The 15,624-nt window shown below is 40.2% G+C and overlaps 1 protein-coding gene across 1 annotated transcript in view; it reads right to left on the bottom strand.

The window, feature by feature from the left end:
* Positions 1 to 1,061: 1,061 nt before the first annotated feature.
* Positions 1,062 to 15,624, bottom strand: part of LOC114668972 (calcium-binding protein 7) — a 148,435-nt gene continuing 133,872 nt past the window's right edge. Inside the window, exons 2-5 of the mRNA XM_028825028.2 lie at positions 5,325 to 5,468; positions 4,570 to 4,682; positions 2,292 to 2,445; positions 1,062 to 1,528 (exon numbers count right to left, since the gene is read on the bottom strand). Coding sequence (XP_028680861.1) covers positions 1,401 to 1,528; positions 2,292 to 2,445; positions 4,570 to 4,682; positions 5,325 to 5,468 — 539 coding nt within the window. The 3' untranslated portion in view covers positions 1,062 to 1,400. The remainder of the gene's footprint in view (positions 1,529 to 2,291; positions 2,446 to 4,569; positions 4,683 to 5,324; positions 5,469 to 15,624) is intronic.

Below are 15,624 nucleotides of genomic sequence, written 5' to 3'. Positions count from 1 at the left end.
TTGGTGCGCGGCCTCGCAGTAAAATGATCGAGCCATCTTAAAGAAGTTATGAACTCACACATGCATATGTGTGTATCTGTGGCTATGTGCACATAATGTGTATATATATTTATATATAGTATGTCAGTGTGTGTTTATGTATATGCATATATACATATATATATATATATATGTAATTTAGATAGATAGCTAGATAGTATTTTATCCTATGGAGAAATATAGATTTTAACAAAAGATACGTAACATAAGTAAAAAATAAATAAAAAATAATAAGGTACAAAAGTTTGTTGCTAAATGACCAAATATACAAGCAGTGACAGGGAGATAGGAAAAAAACATGACATCGCCGGGCCCAAATTGACTAAAATTGAGTGTCCGCTTCAAGAAACTAGCGCCTAGTGAGCTATAAAATGCACTGTTGTAGAACACTGTGAAATTATTTGGAAATAAAATGATGGCCATGGATGATAGGAGATGGATAATTTCTAGCTATATGGATAATATATGTATATATATATATATATATATATATATAAATACTGTACTTAAAACATATATGAATATCTATCTAATATGCGCACATATGCATATATATAGACTCCCACACATATATGTATACATGTACATATATATATATATATATATATATATATATATATATATATATATATATATATAAACAAATGCATGCACACACATACAACCATATATTTATATGCATATATGTATATAATGTATTTTGAACTGTATGTAGATGTGCATGTGGATATATACATATATATATGTTTCCTTAGATTTAATATGTTCATACGTATATATATGCGTGTACGAATATACAGGATAGATATATATAAATGTATACTAGTTAGATGTTTATGTAGCCACATAGATAGATATTCACTATTTTCATTTACATGTAATATGTGTGTAAATATGTGTGTATACATTTGTAAAAAATAATATATATATTTAAATGTTGATAGATAAATATACACACACACACTTGCATACTTATATACAAGATATATATATATATATATACAGTATATATATATCTCAAGTTTCACTAATTGTATAATGTGTTTACATACATACATACAAGATATATGTATCTATGCAATTAGATGTCTCCGATTTATAGAAGAATGTTTACATGACTGTAAATCCATGCATCTTCATGCTTCAAACAAATGTTTATTTGTCATCTTCGTTTTCTCCTGTCCTGCAGATCTTGTCCAACACACAAAAAGTGGTGTTGTTTCCAAGAGAATCCCATCCATCCACTGTAATGGACATGTTCTTGTTGTCCAGTGGGTTGCTGCTCACGCCAGTGGTTCATAAAGATATGCGTTCTTTCTGTAACTCTCCCCATCTCGGTGGCTCAGTCCAGAGTTTGAGCACTATTTCATCCCGCTCCGCAGGACTTGGTTGGCTGCAATCAGCATTACACTGATGATGAATGCAATAGCGAAGGCACAGATGAGACTCTTCCTCACGCAGGTCTGCTTAATCTGCTGGGTCGGACTCGCTGTGGTGGAGAAGAAGACAGAGAAGGAGTTAGAGAGTGAGAAAGAGACAACACAGAGCAAATCAGTGTCCGCTCAGAGTGAAGACTGACCACAACTGCACTAGGAGTCTGTTGGTCTTGTGCAAACCATAAAAACAGAAACACCAGGCAAAACCATGCATGTTCACACCCCACCCATCCCATAATCTCTTTTCTTGACAGAATATGCCATGGCAGTAAAAAGAAAATGCTTAAAAATAGTGCATGTACAAACCAAAAGGAGAATAATGGAGAAAGGGAATGAAAAAAAAAATTCCAGCATGGCCTGTAAATGCTAAGCAGTCAAAGACTGAGCTATTAAATAATGAGACAACAGAATTTTAATTATAACCTGGCCAAAAAGAGCTGCCAGAGAGTAGGGAAAGAGAAAGTGGGAAGTCAAAGAGAACCGTGACGCTGGGCGTAATTCACTGTTAATAGGCCCACTTGCCAGCTATTGTTAGTGGCTCATCAGTGATAGACGTGGACAGGATCAGGATGTCAAGTTAAACAGCAGAACTGCAATTAGGGAAGGACCTGCTTCTGCTCTTTGCCTTTAAATCAGCCTATCACTCTTGGGTTCCTGTACGGTGAAAGCGTGGGTTCAGATGGAGATCAAAAGTGTCTAGTCTCTAATGTCAATATCTGGGTGTTGATCCACCAAAATGCCATTTTTCAGGTGTCATGAGCGAGAGATGAATGTGTGATGTGCTCTGGGGTAAAAGAGAATTGGAGCGCCTCTTACTGTCGATATCCACAGCACACTCTTCTTGGTTTTCTATATGACTTTCTTCTTCTGTCATGATGATGTTCTCAATATCTTTCATGGACAGGTGGTCACAGAAGGTGTCATAAAGAAGCCTCTTCAGCTCTTCCACTGTCAACTTCTGCATGTCACACTGCACCCCAGGAAAAAGACAGATATGTTAAGAAGAGAGGCACCCTCAGCTTCAGATGCTTGACATAAACACATGCATGGTGTAATATGACCCACAGCAGCAAAATGAAGAACTTCAGTCCAACGTTTGAGTGAGACAAATGCATGACAGAGCTTGAGGAATTTGAGCACAGGAGCTAATGTTTGTTATGAAAGTCCATGTAATGGACAGGCTTTAAAAAGGTTATGGGAATTACACAGAGAATGTGAACGAAGGGAATCACACACCTTGAGTTGAGGTATGAAAAGAACACAAACACATGTCCAGTCTGTGAGAAAGAAGCACATGCACATCACGCAATGGAGGATGTGAAACCAGAGTGAAGGCACCTGCGGCAAGTACACCTATAGATGCGTTATGGAAAGCGCATGAAATCTAATGGTGATATTTAATGTATTGCTACTGTAATGCTAAGAGATGCATCGTGAACTTCCTGTTGAAATCCATATGAACAACTTGAACGCAAGCGATGGAGTCTGGTGTATAAGCTCAGGGAGGTGACTTGCGATGAAATGCCTTTTAGGAAGATTATGAAGACCTACATAGAAAAAGGATTGGTGCCAAATGTATATTAAAATGCTTTAGTTTACATGAAGGAAAAATAATTAAGTTAGGTAATATTTTCACAAAACACATCAATGATTTCTCTTTGCAGTTTTATGGAAAACAGCCAGGAAATGTCTAGTTCTTCTTGTCTGATTGGCTGTTCTTGGCTGATAGAAGTGGAACCCACCATAGTCTGCTGTTGTAGCCCTCAAGGTTTGGTTTTTTGCACATTTGGGATGCTTTTCTGTTCATCACACTTGTACAGGTTGGTTATCTAAGTTACTGTAGCCTTTTCGTCAAATCAAACCATTCTCCTCTAACCTCTGTCATCAACAAGGCCTTTCTGACTGCAGAACCACCATACACTTGATGTTTTTGCACCATTCTGAGTAAATGCTAAAGACTGTTGTGTGTGAAAATCCCAGAGGTCAGCAGCTCCAGAAATGCAAAAGTCAGTCTCTCTAGCACAAACAATTATGCCATGGTTTTTTTCCTTTTTTCTGGTGTCTAATCTGAACATTAACTGACTTGTGTCACCGTGATTTTATGCATTGTTGGATGATTAGGTAATCTCACAGATAAGCAAGTGTGCAGGTATTTCTAATAATTTGCTTCTTGAATGTAAGTGTTGGTGTTTGTTTATTTTGTGTGCCTTTTCTGAGGAGTTTTGAGAATTTCTATACAGAATCTGATTCTTGTATTTATTGCAATATTTATTTTTCTCCATCTCTTGTCCTGAGTAACTTGTAAAATTTTAGCGTTATGCCTCAAAGGCGGTTTGTTCATGGGTGCTGCCATGTTGTAGTGATTACATCAGTTGTTGCTACAGCAATCAATCCCACAACCACCTCGGAGCGTACAACACGTGACGTCATTGCCAGAACCATATAAAGGTTTGCGCATGCATTCCAGTTCATCCAAGTCTGGATAAAATAGCTTTTTGTTGTGAATGTTTGCGATAAACCTTTACCTGGTTAATAGTCTTCTTTTTGCCACTACAGTCCTTAATTTTTGGTTAACACTGTTAGCTTAACAACAGCTCAGTTTGATTTTTTTTTTTTTTTTTATTTATTAAACACCCCTGATTGTTTTTCTGACTATATTTCCACTCCTGATCCTTCCAGTTGAGCTGAGTTGAATTTGCCAGATAATATGTTAAGTTTGCCTAATCTTGCCCAAATCCTTAATATCAATATTTAAAAGGGGCATTAGTCTATATGAGTTTAAAGGATTTGTATTTTTCTGAAGAAAGACCAAATTAACTGATTGTGGAGGTGTTCCTTCTCCTTTACTTTGACCACAGAGAACATTAACAGTAATAATTAAGATGAGAATATTATGTAAAATTTTGATGGCACACATCTGGAACCATGCCTTATTTTGTAATGATTATACAGCTTAAAGGTTGAAGAGACGTGAGGCTGATCCAGAGTTGTAGTATTGCTGAATAATTAAGAAAGCTAGTAGTACTGGATGTTTTGTATTCTCTGAATATGTTGCACTTCAGCTATTGCTCAATTGTTTTTGAAACCTACTTACCTTCCAAAAAACGCTATCAAAGTCCGTGCCGTGGAACTTGTCGGGCATTCCTGCTGTGGAAAGCTTGGGCCCCAGCAACGTGACAAACTCTTCAAAGTCTACTTGGCCATCCCCTATGAAAAAATGCACAGACAGAAACATTTGATTGACGAGAGGAGTCAATTCATTCTGCTCTAGTTACTTTTGTAGGTAACCGTTAAAATAGTCCAGTATATCAAATGACACCAGGTCATTGGGTTTAGTTACCCCCAACTCTTTAATTTATAAACAAATGATAATCCTCATCCTTGGGACACCAAGAGTTTCGTATACGCTGATGGTCTTACACTCGCCACTCAGTCCGATAGTGTAGAAGAAATTGAGGAAATTTACTTAAGACCCTCACTGCTCCTTTAAAAAAGTGCTTTATGTGTAGAACCCTTTTTTTTTTTTGACTCCATCAGTTTGTCTGTTGTGTGTCCTACTTTTTGATATTACTATCAATTTTATCCTATTAAAGAAATATATATCATTCACCTACTCTTAATTTGAGGCAGGTGATTTTAATTTATTTCTGTAAGCTGAGAATGAGAGGAATGCACCTTAAAGTATCTGAGGTGCAGTAGTCACAAGGTTTGACCAGTTACCGTTGGCAAATTTTTTTTTTCTTTATTGGTAAACTGTTAATTATTGAGGCTTTTGATTAACAGTGAACCAGAAATGATATTCAAGAGTGTTTAGTCAGTAATCTGAAATTTGGCTGCCAACACACTTACCATCCATATCCAGTCGCTGGATAATGACCTCAAGTTCCACCTCGTTGGGCATGTATCCCAGGGAGCGCATGGCCATGCCCAACTCCTGCTTAGAGATGAAGCCATTTCCATCTCGGTCAAACACTTTGAATGCCTCCCGTATCTCTGTAAGAAAAAAGTCAACACAAAGTAACCGTTATGAGTGGTGGTCTCAGAATGATCAGCTACAGTCATAACACAGGATATCAGGGATAGCAGTTTATCCAGAAGCAAGCCATTAAAACAAAAAAAATCCAGCAACTGTCCGTAGTATCAAATGATTTTGATACATATGTCTATGGGAGTTTTATTTCTGACATTAGTTTTTATCGTTTCATTTTAAGGGTTTTGTTTTTCATTATCATCTTGTTTTGTTTTATTTACATGATGCCGTGTTGGCTGCACTTTGTCATGTTCCTATTTATGTTGTTGCAAGAATCACAATTAGTGACATTAGTAGGGCAGTTTGAGGCAGGTTCGGTATCCCTCTGTGTATATACAGAACTTGGCAGTATTGTTTTATAGCAGAAGTTGCCTTTAAATTCAAGCCTGTCTAATGAGAAGTTTCTTCATTTGTTTCAGCCCAGGTTTTGATTCCTTTAATTTGCTCTTGCCCGTTGGTATAGATAGATAGATAGATAGATAGATAGATAGATAGATAGATAGATAGATAGATAGATAGATAGATACTTTATTAATCCCAATGGGAAATTCACATTCTCCAGCAGCAGCATACTGATACAATAAACAATATTAAATTAAAGATTGATAATAATGCAGGTAAAAAAAAAAAAAAGACAATAACTTTGTATAATGTTAAATGTTAACGTTGCTGACCACAATGTCAGACTTGCAGTTCCCAAGACGCACATACTGAGGTCTGTCTTTAAGATAGTCCACGATCCATGCCACCACGTATGTATCAACTCCCATCTCTATCAGCTTGTCCCTAAGGAGCAGAGGTTGGATTGTGTTGAAGGCGCTAGAGAAGTCTAGAAACATAATTCTTACAGCACCACTACCTCTGTCTAAGTGGGAGAGGGATCGGTGTAGCATATAGATGATGGCATCCTCCGCTCCCACCTTCTCCTGATATGCAAACTGCAGAGGGTCAAGGGCGTGTTGAACCTGTGGCCTAAGGTGGTGAAGCAGCAGCTTCTCCATGGCCTTCATCACATGTGATGTCAGAGCAACAGGCCGGAAGTCATTCAGCTCACTAGGACGTGATACCTTTGGGACTGGGGTGATACAAGATGTTTTCCAAAGCCTCGGGACTCTCCCCTGTTCCAGGCTCAGGTTGAAGATGTGCTGTAGAGGACCCCCCAGCTCCGATGCACAGACCTTCAGCAGTCGTGGCGATACTCCATCTGGACCCGCTGCTTTGCTGGCATGAAGTCTCCTTAGCTCTCTGCTCACCTGCGCTGTTGTAATTATGGGTGGGGATGTCTCTCCTATGCTGGTATCAGCAGCAGGATGTGTGGAGGGTTCAGTACTCCGAGGTGAGAGTGAGAGTGGGTTAGGGTGGTCAAACATGTTAAAGAAGTTGTTCATTTGGTTTGCTCTCTTCACGTCTCTCTCGATGGTGGCACCCCGCTTCGAGCTGCAGCCAGTGATGATCTTCATCCCATCCCACACTTCCTTCATGCTGTTATTCTGCAACTTCTGCTCCAGCTTTCTTCTGTACTGCTCCTTCGCCACCCTGAGCTGGACTCGGAGTTCCTTCTGCATGCGCTTGAGCTCATGCTGGTCACCGCTTTTAAAAGCCCTTTTCTTCTGGTTCAAAAGGCCCTTGATGTCACTTGTAATCCATGGCTTGTTGTTAGCAAAGCAGCATACAGTTCTTACTGGGACTACAATGTCCATACAGAAGTTGATGTAGTCAGTAGTGCAGTCAACAACTTCGTCAATGTTCTCACTATGAGATCCCTGCAGGATATCCCAGTCTGTAGTTCCAAAGCATTCTCTAAGAGCTTGCTCTGCCTCAGGGGACCACTTCCTGAATGAGCGTGTAGTTGTAGGTAGGACTTTCACTCTTGGTTTGTAGTGAGGCTGAAGCTGAACCAGGTTATGATCTGCTTTCCCAAGCGCAGGCAGCGGGGTGGCGCTGTATGCGTCTTTAACGTTTGCATACAGTAAATCAATAGTCTTATTTCCCCGGGTGTTACAGTCCACATACTGGGAGAAGGCAGGTAATGTTTTGTCCAGCGTCACATGGTTAAAGTCTCCAGCGATTAGCACAAGCGCCTCAGGGTGCTGCGTTTGTAACTTAGCAACAGCAGAATGGATTATGTCACTCGCTGTCTCCACATCCGCCCGACGTTTGTGGTTTGACGTGGTTTGGTTGCTTCAATCCATTTTTGATTTTTCTGGTATTGATTATGACTTGTTCTTTCATCTCATGGTTAGTACCCAAATTGTCAGTGCCAATATACCGTAGTACCCTTAACACTGTCTTGCTATGTGGTCTACAAGGGAAAGGAGTTATTTGCTTGATCATGGCTAATGATTCACAAAGACACTCCATGTTTTTTATAACCAGCTTATCCAGTTTCGGCTCGACGGGCAGTCAGAGCCTGTCCCTCTAGTGTAATATGGGCACATTCACACACACCTGCACTTACTCATTAGTACTGAGTGGAAATGTGACACAAGTACCCCTAAAACCTCTGCCTTTGATGTATATTCTAGACAAAGGTTATTAGGTTTGTGTTGAAACTGTGTTTATGTGCTTGACTGTGACCTGAAATGGACAAGCGTCCATTTTGCCTTAGTCCTAAAGAAATGGCAGAAAACGGCTTCTCAAATCAAACCATTCTCCTTGCTAAGGTGGACCTCGTTGCCCTCTAAATCAACCTCAGAGTTCACAGAGATTGATTACTATGTATAAGTCAAACATTTCTATACCGCAACACACAATATTGACCAACAGATATTACTTTATCAAGTAGCAGCAATTCCCGAGCCAAGAGTGTTAATTGAATGCAAAGCAGGTGTTCGATTAACTCCTTTTGAAGAACTCCCTGGACATCTGCACAGTGAGCCATTATCGCTATGGGTGAGCAAGTTCTTCAGCTTGTAAAGAATTACGATGATAATGCTAACACCTAAGCAAGGCACTGTAGGAAAATGTTGGCAAGCAATTAGTAATCATTAAATCTTTTTATAATTCTTGAAATTGTCATTTGAAGTATGATAAAAATAAGTCACGCTCTAGTGCCATGATCAGCGAGTAGAAACACATTACTTTTAAATTTCTGTCTTCCTTACTTTAAATGACAACACTACCTCGATCACAGACAGACAAACTGATAAAAGGCATGCTATACAGAAAAAAACAGAAATAATATCATGGCGTAATATGGTGACAGGCAGTAGCACGTAATGGGTTAGGTTACAAGACTTTTAACAACAAGTCCAAAAGTTCAAAAAGCAACTTGTAAGTTGCTGAGTGTATTTAAGTCTGCTTATTTACCTGCCTGTGCTCACATTCTCGACAAGACAGGTGGAAACAACCCTAAATACTTCATCCCGGTCTTGTACGTCACCTTGGACAAATGTGCATGCCTAACAGAGTAGAATATTAAAATGTGGAAATGAAGGCACTATTTGCTAGAGAGAGACAGATAGATTGAGAGATATGAAATACACTATATAATATAGATCAATAGAGGTGAGGGGCACTGCATAATACATATAGATATGAAGGGCACTATATAGCATAGATATGAAGGGCACTACACAATACAAATAGAGAGATATGAAGGGCACTACATTGTACAGACAGAGAGATATGAAGGACACTATATCACATCGATATAATTGTGTGGTCCTGTGCTGTTTCTCTCCCACTCAGGCCTGCTAGTAAATGGTGTCTGGTGCAGGACCGTCTTAACAGCATTATAGGACCCCCGGTCAAAGCTGGGGCCCTTACCTACACAACCACTCAGCAAGTCACAACATACATAGATTCGCATGGGGCCCCTATGCAACTGCCCAGCATGTCCATGCATTAAGACAGCCCTGATCTGGTGATGCCACCTTTGCAGAGTTTCAAATCTGAATCCAAACTCTTCATTTGTAACTTCATCTGGTGGAATGAGCTATTAATGGATATTTGCTGTTACAAACTGTACCTTGCTTGAATTTTGTTCTGAGCTCTTCACTTTTGGTGATCAATTTTATAACCTTGTTCTGTAACACTTGTTCCTAAACAGTCCTCTCAGACGGAGATCTGCTCCATTATATTGACCTCTTTTGTAAGTTACATTGAATAGAAATGTCTGTTCTTTTAAGCAAATAAATGTTAATGTACATAGATGGATAGATATGAAAGGCACTATATAGCATAAATAGATAAAACTGTTTCCTTTTCCTCAGGGCAATAGAGAGCACTAGGCCATTCTGGGATGAATGGATGTAATTGCACTTTAATTCTGAACACCTAAAGTAATTGGTCACCAGCTTCCTTTGTGTAACATGGAATATTTTTTATACCATAAATTTCAAAACCTTCTTTGAATATAAAAAATAATAAAAAAAAAAAGAAAAACTAGAATAGATTACTACGGTTCAGGAAATAGATGGATGCAAAGTTACAAGTAACTTTGCCTGGGGGCCATGCAGCTTGAGAAACCAAGAATAATTGATGGCCATTAGAGTGCAGCTTACAAGACTCCAAGATGCAGAATAAAAATAGCTGAAAAAGAAAGATGAAATGGTTTAAACACTTGAATGCAATTGGAGGGTAGGTGAGCATATCTCGATAGCTTTTGTGCAGCTGTGAATATATGATTTCATAGTTTAAATGTGTTACATACGTTACTAAGGAAGTGACACTGCATAAGACGATAAACGTTAAAACTGGCCAAGCCCACCGTGATCTTACAGATTACCACATAGCTATGGAATTGTTTTGCATTGATTGAAGCAGTTTCTATTTTGCTGTTTTAAATGCTTATCTACAATATTTAGGATGAGGATCCGGAATTAGATAGATGGGAAAATGTTTAAAACACACACACGTGGATAGATAGACGTGAAAGGCACTACATGATAGATCAAGCACAACTAATTTCCCCAGGAGACCACAGCACACAACACCAGACTGGCCACTGTGGACTGTTAGAACATTTCAAGCAGCTTGCTGGTGTCTCCTCAGGAGGTACAGTGTCCTCTGGCCCTTCTTATATAGCGCTTCATGTTGTCAGACGAGTCCAGTTTGCTGTTTACGTGTTTTATTTGCTCTAACGCTTTCATTGAATTTCTATCCCAAAGGAAGGAATTGTGACCCTCTACACACACTCACAGTATGGATATTTGTTGATTCAATTTCTTCTTTAGTTATATTTTTTTAACAATTTTATGGGCTATGTATTTACTAGCTGCATGCGGTCTTCAGGACAAAAAAAAAAACAACCCAAAGACTCCCTTGAAGTTTTACTATATTTGTGAACTTGGAGAGGCGTCAGTTAACTCTTAAGAATTACCCAGTGCAGAGGATGTGCTTGCTGCCCCACTGGCTTTCGTAAGAAGACACTGCTGATACCATATCTTGGCCGTATTGCTGGCATTTGAGTCCTACTAGTCTGTCATGAGAAAATACCTCCAGATAGACAATGTTTTTAGGGTAAACTTCAAGCATTGCCCTCTGTTGCTTTGGTGTTTCACTTCCACTTTGTTGAGCCGCGGAATGTGCTTCATTTCGACATTGTGTCTCTTCATCTGCATCATCAGCAGGACATCATTGTTGCGCGGTGGCGTTTGCTGCACACACATCTTTCATAGTGAAATGTGAGGTGCTTGCAAGCGCCATCTAGTGGCTGAGCACAGCGGACCTCTCCATACACACGTGCACAGGCCTTTCATTAATATAAAGTATGTCCAATACAAAATTTGTCCGTCCGTCTGAAACTTTTGGGGCTAGAACCTTGATCTTGGTCTTATAGGAAGGCTTATGACCTGATATGTTCTGGAAATTCAAAAACATATTAGGTAGCAGCAACCTGGTGAGCATTTTACTGGTGGGCAGAAACACTTCTTGTAATTAAACCACGGTCCCTGAAAGCCCCCCTACTGATCATTCCCCAGAGCATGGTAATTATGGGTTCAGAATTCATTATCAAGTGTTAATTGTATGCATTTTATTTTAGAACCATAGGTTGACAAGTTTCACTAGTTGTGTTTAAAGTTATGGTGGATGTTGAAAAGTCATTTAATATTGATGTACAATTAATCTATAACAAATATGGGAAGATTGTGTATGTTTTTAATCTTTTGGAAGGTAGTCGGTCGGTCAGTCAGTCATTTTCCAAGCTGCTATATCCTACCACAGGTCACGGGGGTCTGCTGGGTAAACAATGATTGTATTTTAGAATGGTGCCACTGCTACGTTTAATTACGATTATGTCTGGCTATGGTTATGAGTCTACTCTGAAACTTTAATGTGATCGATGGATCGTCTAATTTGGTTTCACAAGTCAAGGCCACATTGCAAGTTCTTAAAGTAGTATTCACTTATCTGTCAATGGTTTTAACAGCTTAGTAACAATGGCCGACTCCAAAGTTTTCTCCTATCTGAATGTCCAGACCATAATGGGTGGCTATATATAACATCACTTCATACAAGATCAAATGAGATGTTAAAGAATTTCCACCAGAACAGAACAGATGGGCCATCTTTTTAGAAACCCTGAGCACGTACCACACATCGGCGCTCAAACAGGCCTCTCTGATTCATCCAAGCTCTTGAAAGCTGAATGGATGCCCACTTCATGGCACCCTCCCTCGACTAGGTCTTCTTTTCACTGGCGGCACTCTTATTTTGTGCCATGTGTCGTGAATGAAGTAGCACAGAGAGCGTTGGAATTTGCGTGGCCTTTGATCAGCGGGTCAACAAGATTTACTTTTTCTCAGCCAAGAATACACAACATCTGCAGTAGCCATGAATTCCAGCACAGTATTGAGACATGATGTTTCAAAGTGGATCACCATCCCATAGAGAGGCACTTTGCTTCTAAAGCAAAAACAGCTCGACATCTGTCACTGTTTCCCAGCCGCATGGAGAAGGTTAACCTGGCAGATGCTTCTTTTTTTTTTTATTTTTTTCTGCCTGGACTGGCAGCCAGTTTTTCAATTCTTTTATTTATTTTTCTTTCTAATGTTTGCAGCTTTTTCAGCGTTTGATCAAGCATAGCAGCCGACAGCCAGTCAGCGCTAAGCATTGGCCTCAAAATTCACCCCAGTTCTTCATTAAAGAAAATATTCATTTGCACCATCTCCTAAAAGTGGCTCTCTCTGCTACTAGTAGTAACTCCTTTTTATCACTTCCACCTTCGAATCCAAGGATTTAATTCTGTGAAACTCTCCTGGTGTTTAAGACTGGAACATCCCACTGGAGGCACACATTAGGCGGATTATCGTTTATGATCTCTTGCAAATGCCTGAAAATTTCCTAAAATCTGTTGCTTGAAACAGGGAAGTCAGGTCGACCAGTTTGGCCTGCTTGCCATCACGACCCACACCAGGAACAGCGGTTTGAGATGATGAGATGAGATGGAACAAGGAATCCAGTCTTATTTACCATGATGGACTGTCACTGTTTGCTGGCTTGCTGTCAATATAGCCTCTGGGCACTGTGAACTGGAATAAGCATCAATGGTTTAGCAGCACATCCAATTAAAAAGAGGACCACCCTAACAGTGCAACAAGGCTTTGCAGGAAGTGACAGCAGAATGTTATTCGAATCTGTTAATTTTAGTGTCTGTTTTCAGTAGAGAATTCAAGTCAATATATCTGCATATCCAAACTCTTAACACTTTGGCACACCAACCATCTTTAGGTCTCCCATGTCCAATAGCAAAGTTTGACTTTAGCCCAAAGCTGCAGTGCCACCCAGTGGCCACTTGTGCTAACCACTGTGAGAAAGGAGAAGTAAATCATCTTGTCTTTGTTCACTGGAGCACCAGCTTTGCTGCTCCTCGTCTAGACTCGGTGAGTTGCTCTCTGTGTACTTAATGCCACCATTAAGTGCACAGAGAGCAGTTCATATGCAATGAACTTATGGTATATCATTATGAAAAATGAACTAAAACTTTAGTACAAGTACTGGAAGTGTTTCAGTTTGATTCTTTTTTATGATGTCACTTGCTCTTTAAAGTGCCTTGTGATATTTCATATTGTGAAGGCCACTATCAAAGATATGTATTGATTGACCTCACTCATAGAAGGCTCTTTCTTGCAATAGTTCTTCTGAGAGGAAAAAGAAAGTGGGGAGTTGTAGCTGAAAACCTTTTTGGAACACTTTTAGCTTTGTCGTATTTTGTTTAACTGCTTTAAAGAAATATGAAGTCATTGTGGAATGCAGACCCCAAGGTCACCTCTGACCTTGGAAGTAAAGTATCGGATGTCTCTTCATGTAAATAAGACAGGATGATCTAATGTCCCTTATATGGATGTATTTATATTAGGTTACCAGCTATATACAAAGTGATACTTTTTTTTATATTCATAACTATAAAGACTTTGAACAAAGGATTGTTAGCACAACTGTGATAACAATGCAAGTTTAACTTCTTGTAGAACGTGCTCCAAAGATGTCTTATAAATTCTACTGTACTAGCCAGCCGCATAATCACGCTGCTTTTTTAATGATTTTTAAGCACAAGGAAAAAAATGAACATTTGAAAAATCATTAATTTAATAAACCACCAAGAAAAGTAACATTGCAACAATGCACGCTATGAACCAACATACAATCATCGTTCGGTACGCACTGCCTGCTCATGTGCCCGCCCCCATCTCCTCACCTGAGTCGCTTTTGTCTCTGCTACAGTCCACATGCACCTCTGAGCTACGTTGTCTTTTCATTGTTCTTTGTGGTTCCGGCTGCTTTTCTATATATAATCCACCAAGTCACCCGACCATGGTAGTAGTGACGGGGGGGGGATTGGGGGGGGGGGGTGTACAAAGGGCAGGGATGTAATCAGTGCGAGCGTATGACCCGCACTTACTGGGAATTCCTCGTTCGTGGGGAACAATTACAAGCCCCGGTCTCCATCACGAATGGGGTTCAACGGCTTACCCACGCCTGTCGGCGCCGGGTAGACACACATTGATCCATTCAGTGTAACGCGCGTGCAGTACTGGACATCCAAGGGCATCACAGACATGTTAATGCTCAATCTCACATGGCTGAAAGCCACTTGTCCCTCTAAGAAGTTGGACGCCGACCGCTTGGCGATCGCGTAACTATTTAGCAGTAGGGAGTCTCATTTGTTTTCGGAATTAACCAGACAAATCGCTCCACCAACTAAGAATGGCCATGCACCACCACCCAGAGAATCGAGAAAGAGCTATCAATCTGTCAATCCCCTCCATGTCCAGGCCGGGTGAGGTTTCCCGTGTTGAGTCAAATTAAGCAAAATTTGTGTGTGGTGAGTTGTTGCATCCGGGCACATGAGCAGGCACTGTGAATGCCTTGAGGACGTGGGTGGACGCATGCCGGGGAATAATGAGTATCTATATATATTCTTAGATATAGAAAGTGTCTGATGCGGTGTTTGGTGAATTGTTGCAGTTTGTGAGTTAGCAGTTGTGATGGTTTTACACTCCTGTACATTGCGGTGAATGATGGTAACAGTCAGGCGGGCAGGCGTTCTCGTCCCATGCTCTTAGAGTTGGTGGGCGTGGCTCTGTGAGTTGTCGCCGTATCCCATTGTCTTAGCGTTGGTGGGTGGGTCTCTGTGAGTTGGCGGGCGTGGCTATATCGTGCGTATCCCATGGTTGTCTTGCCTGTTCTGTCTGCTTAGTGAATTATATATAGATATTGTTGGAGTCTGAAGAACATTTTGAGTATGAGTGAACTGAAGATCAAGATTTTTCCCCAACACCATTGCTTGACCAGCCCTCTTCCCCGCTTATCATCAAGGTGACAAGGATGTGATATTATTCAAATTGATGAGTTTTGGGCCTGCTGCCTGTAACTTGGAGTGAATTGCCAGCCGCTGAGAGTCGGTGAAGTCTGCAGGTTCTCTGTGTGGATATTCTCCAATTTCTTCCTAATGGACGTACAATTTAAATTAACTTTTTTGAGCAAGTGTGGGTGTGGAAGTGAGTGTGCTCAGCGACTAACAGGCGTCCTGTTAATTATGCATGAGGCTGTTTGTGCCATTTGTGTACATTTTGACTGTTGAATTTTGTGTATTTGTGCAACGTGAGATGAAAGTCTGGGGTCTTTGTAATTCCAGAAAGTCTGCAGTCACTCCAGCTTTGTCCTGGCATGTGG

This window comes from Erpetoichthys calabaricus, chromosome 18, assembly GCF_900747795.2.
Source record: "Erpetoichthys calabaricus chromosome 18, fErpCal1.3, whole genome shotgun sequence".
In the NCBI taxonomy this organism is placed as follows: domain Eukaryota; kingdom Metazoa; phylum Chordata; class Cladistia; order Polypteriformes; family Polypteridae; genus Erpetoichthys; species Erpetoichthys calabaricus.
This window is presented reverse-complemented; position numbering and strand designations above follow the sequence as displayed.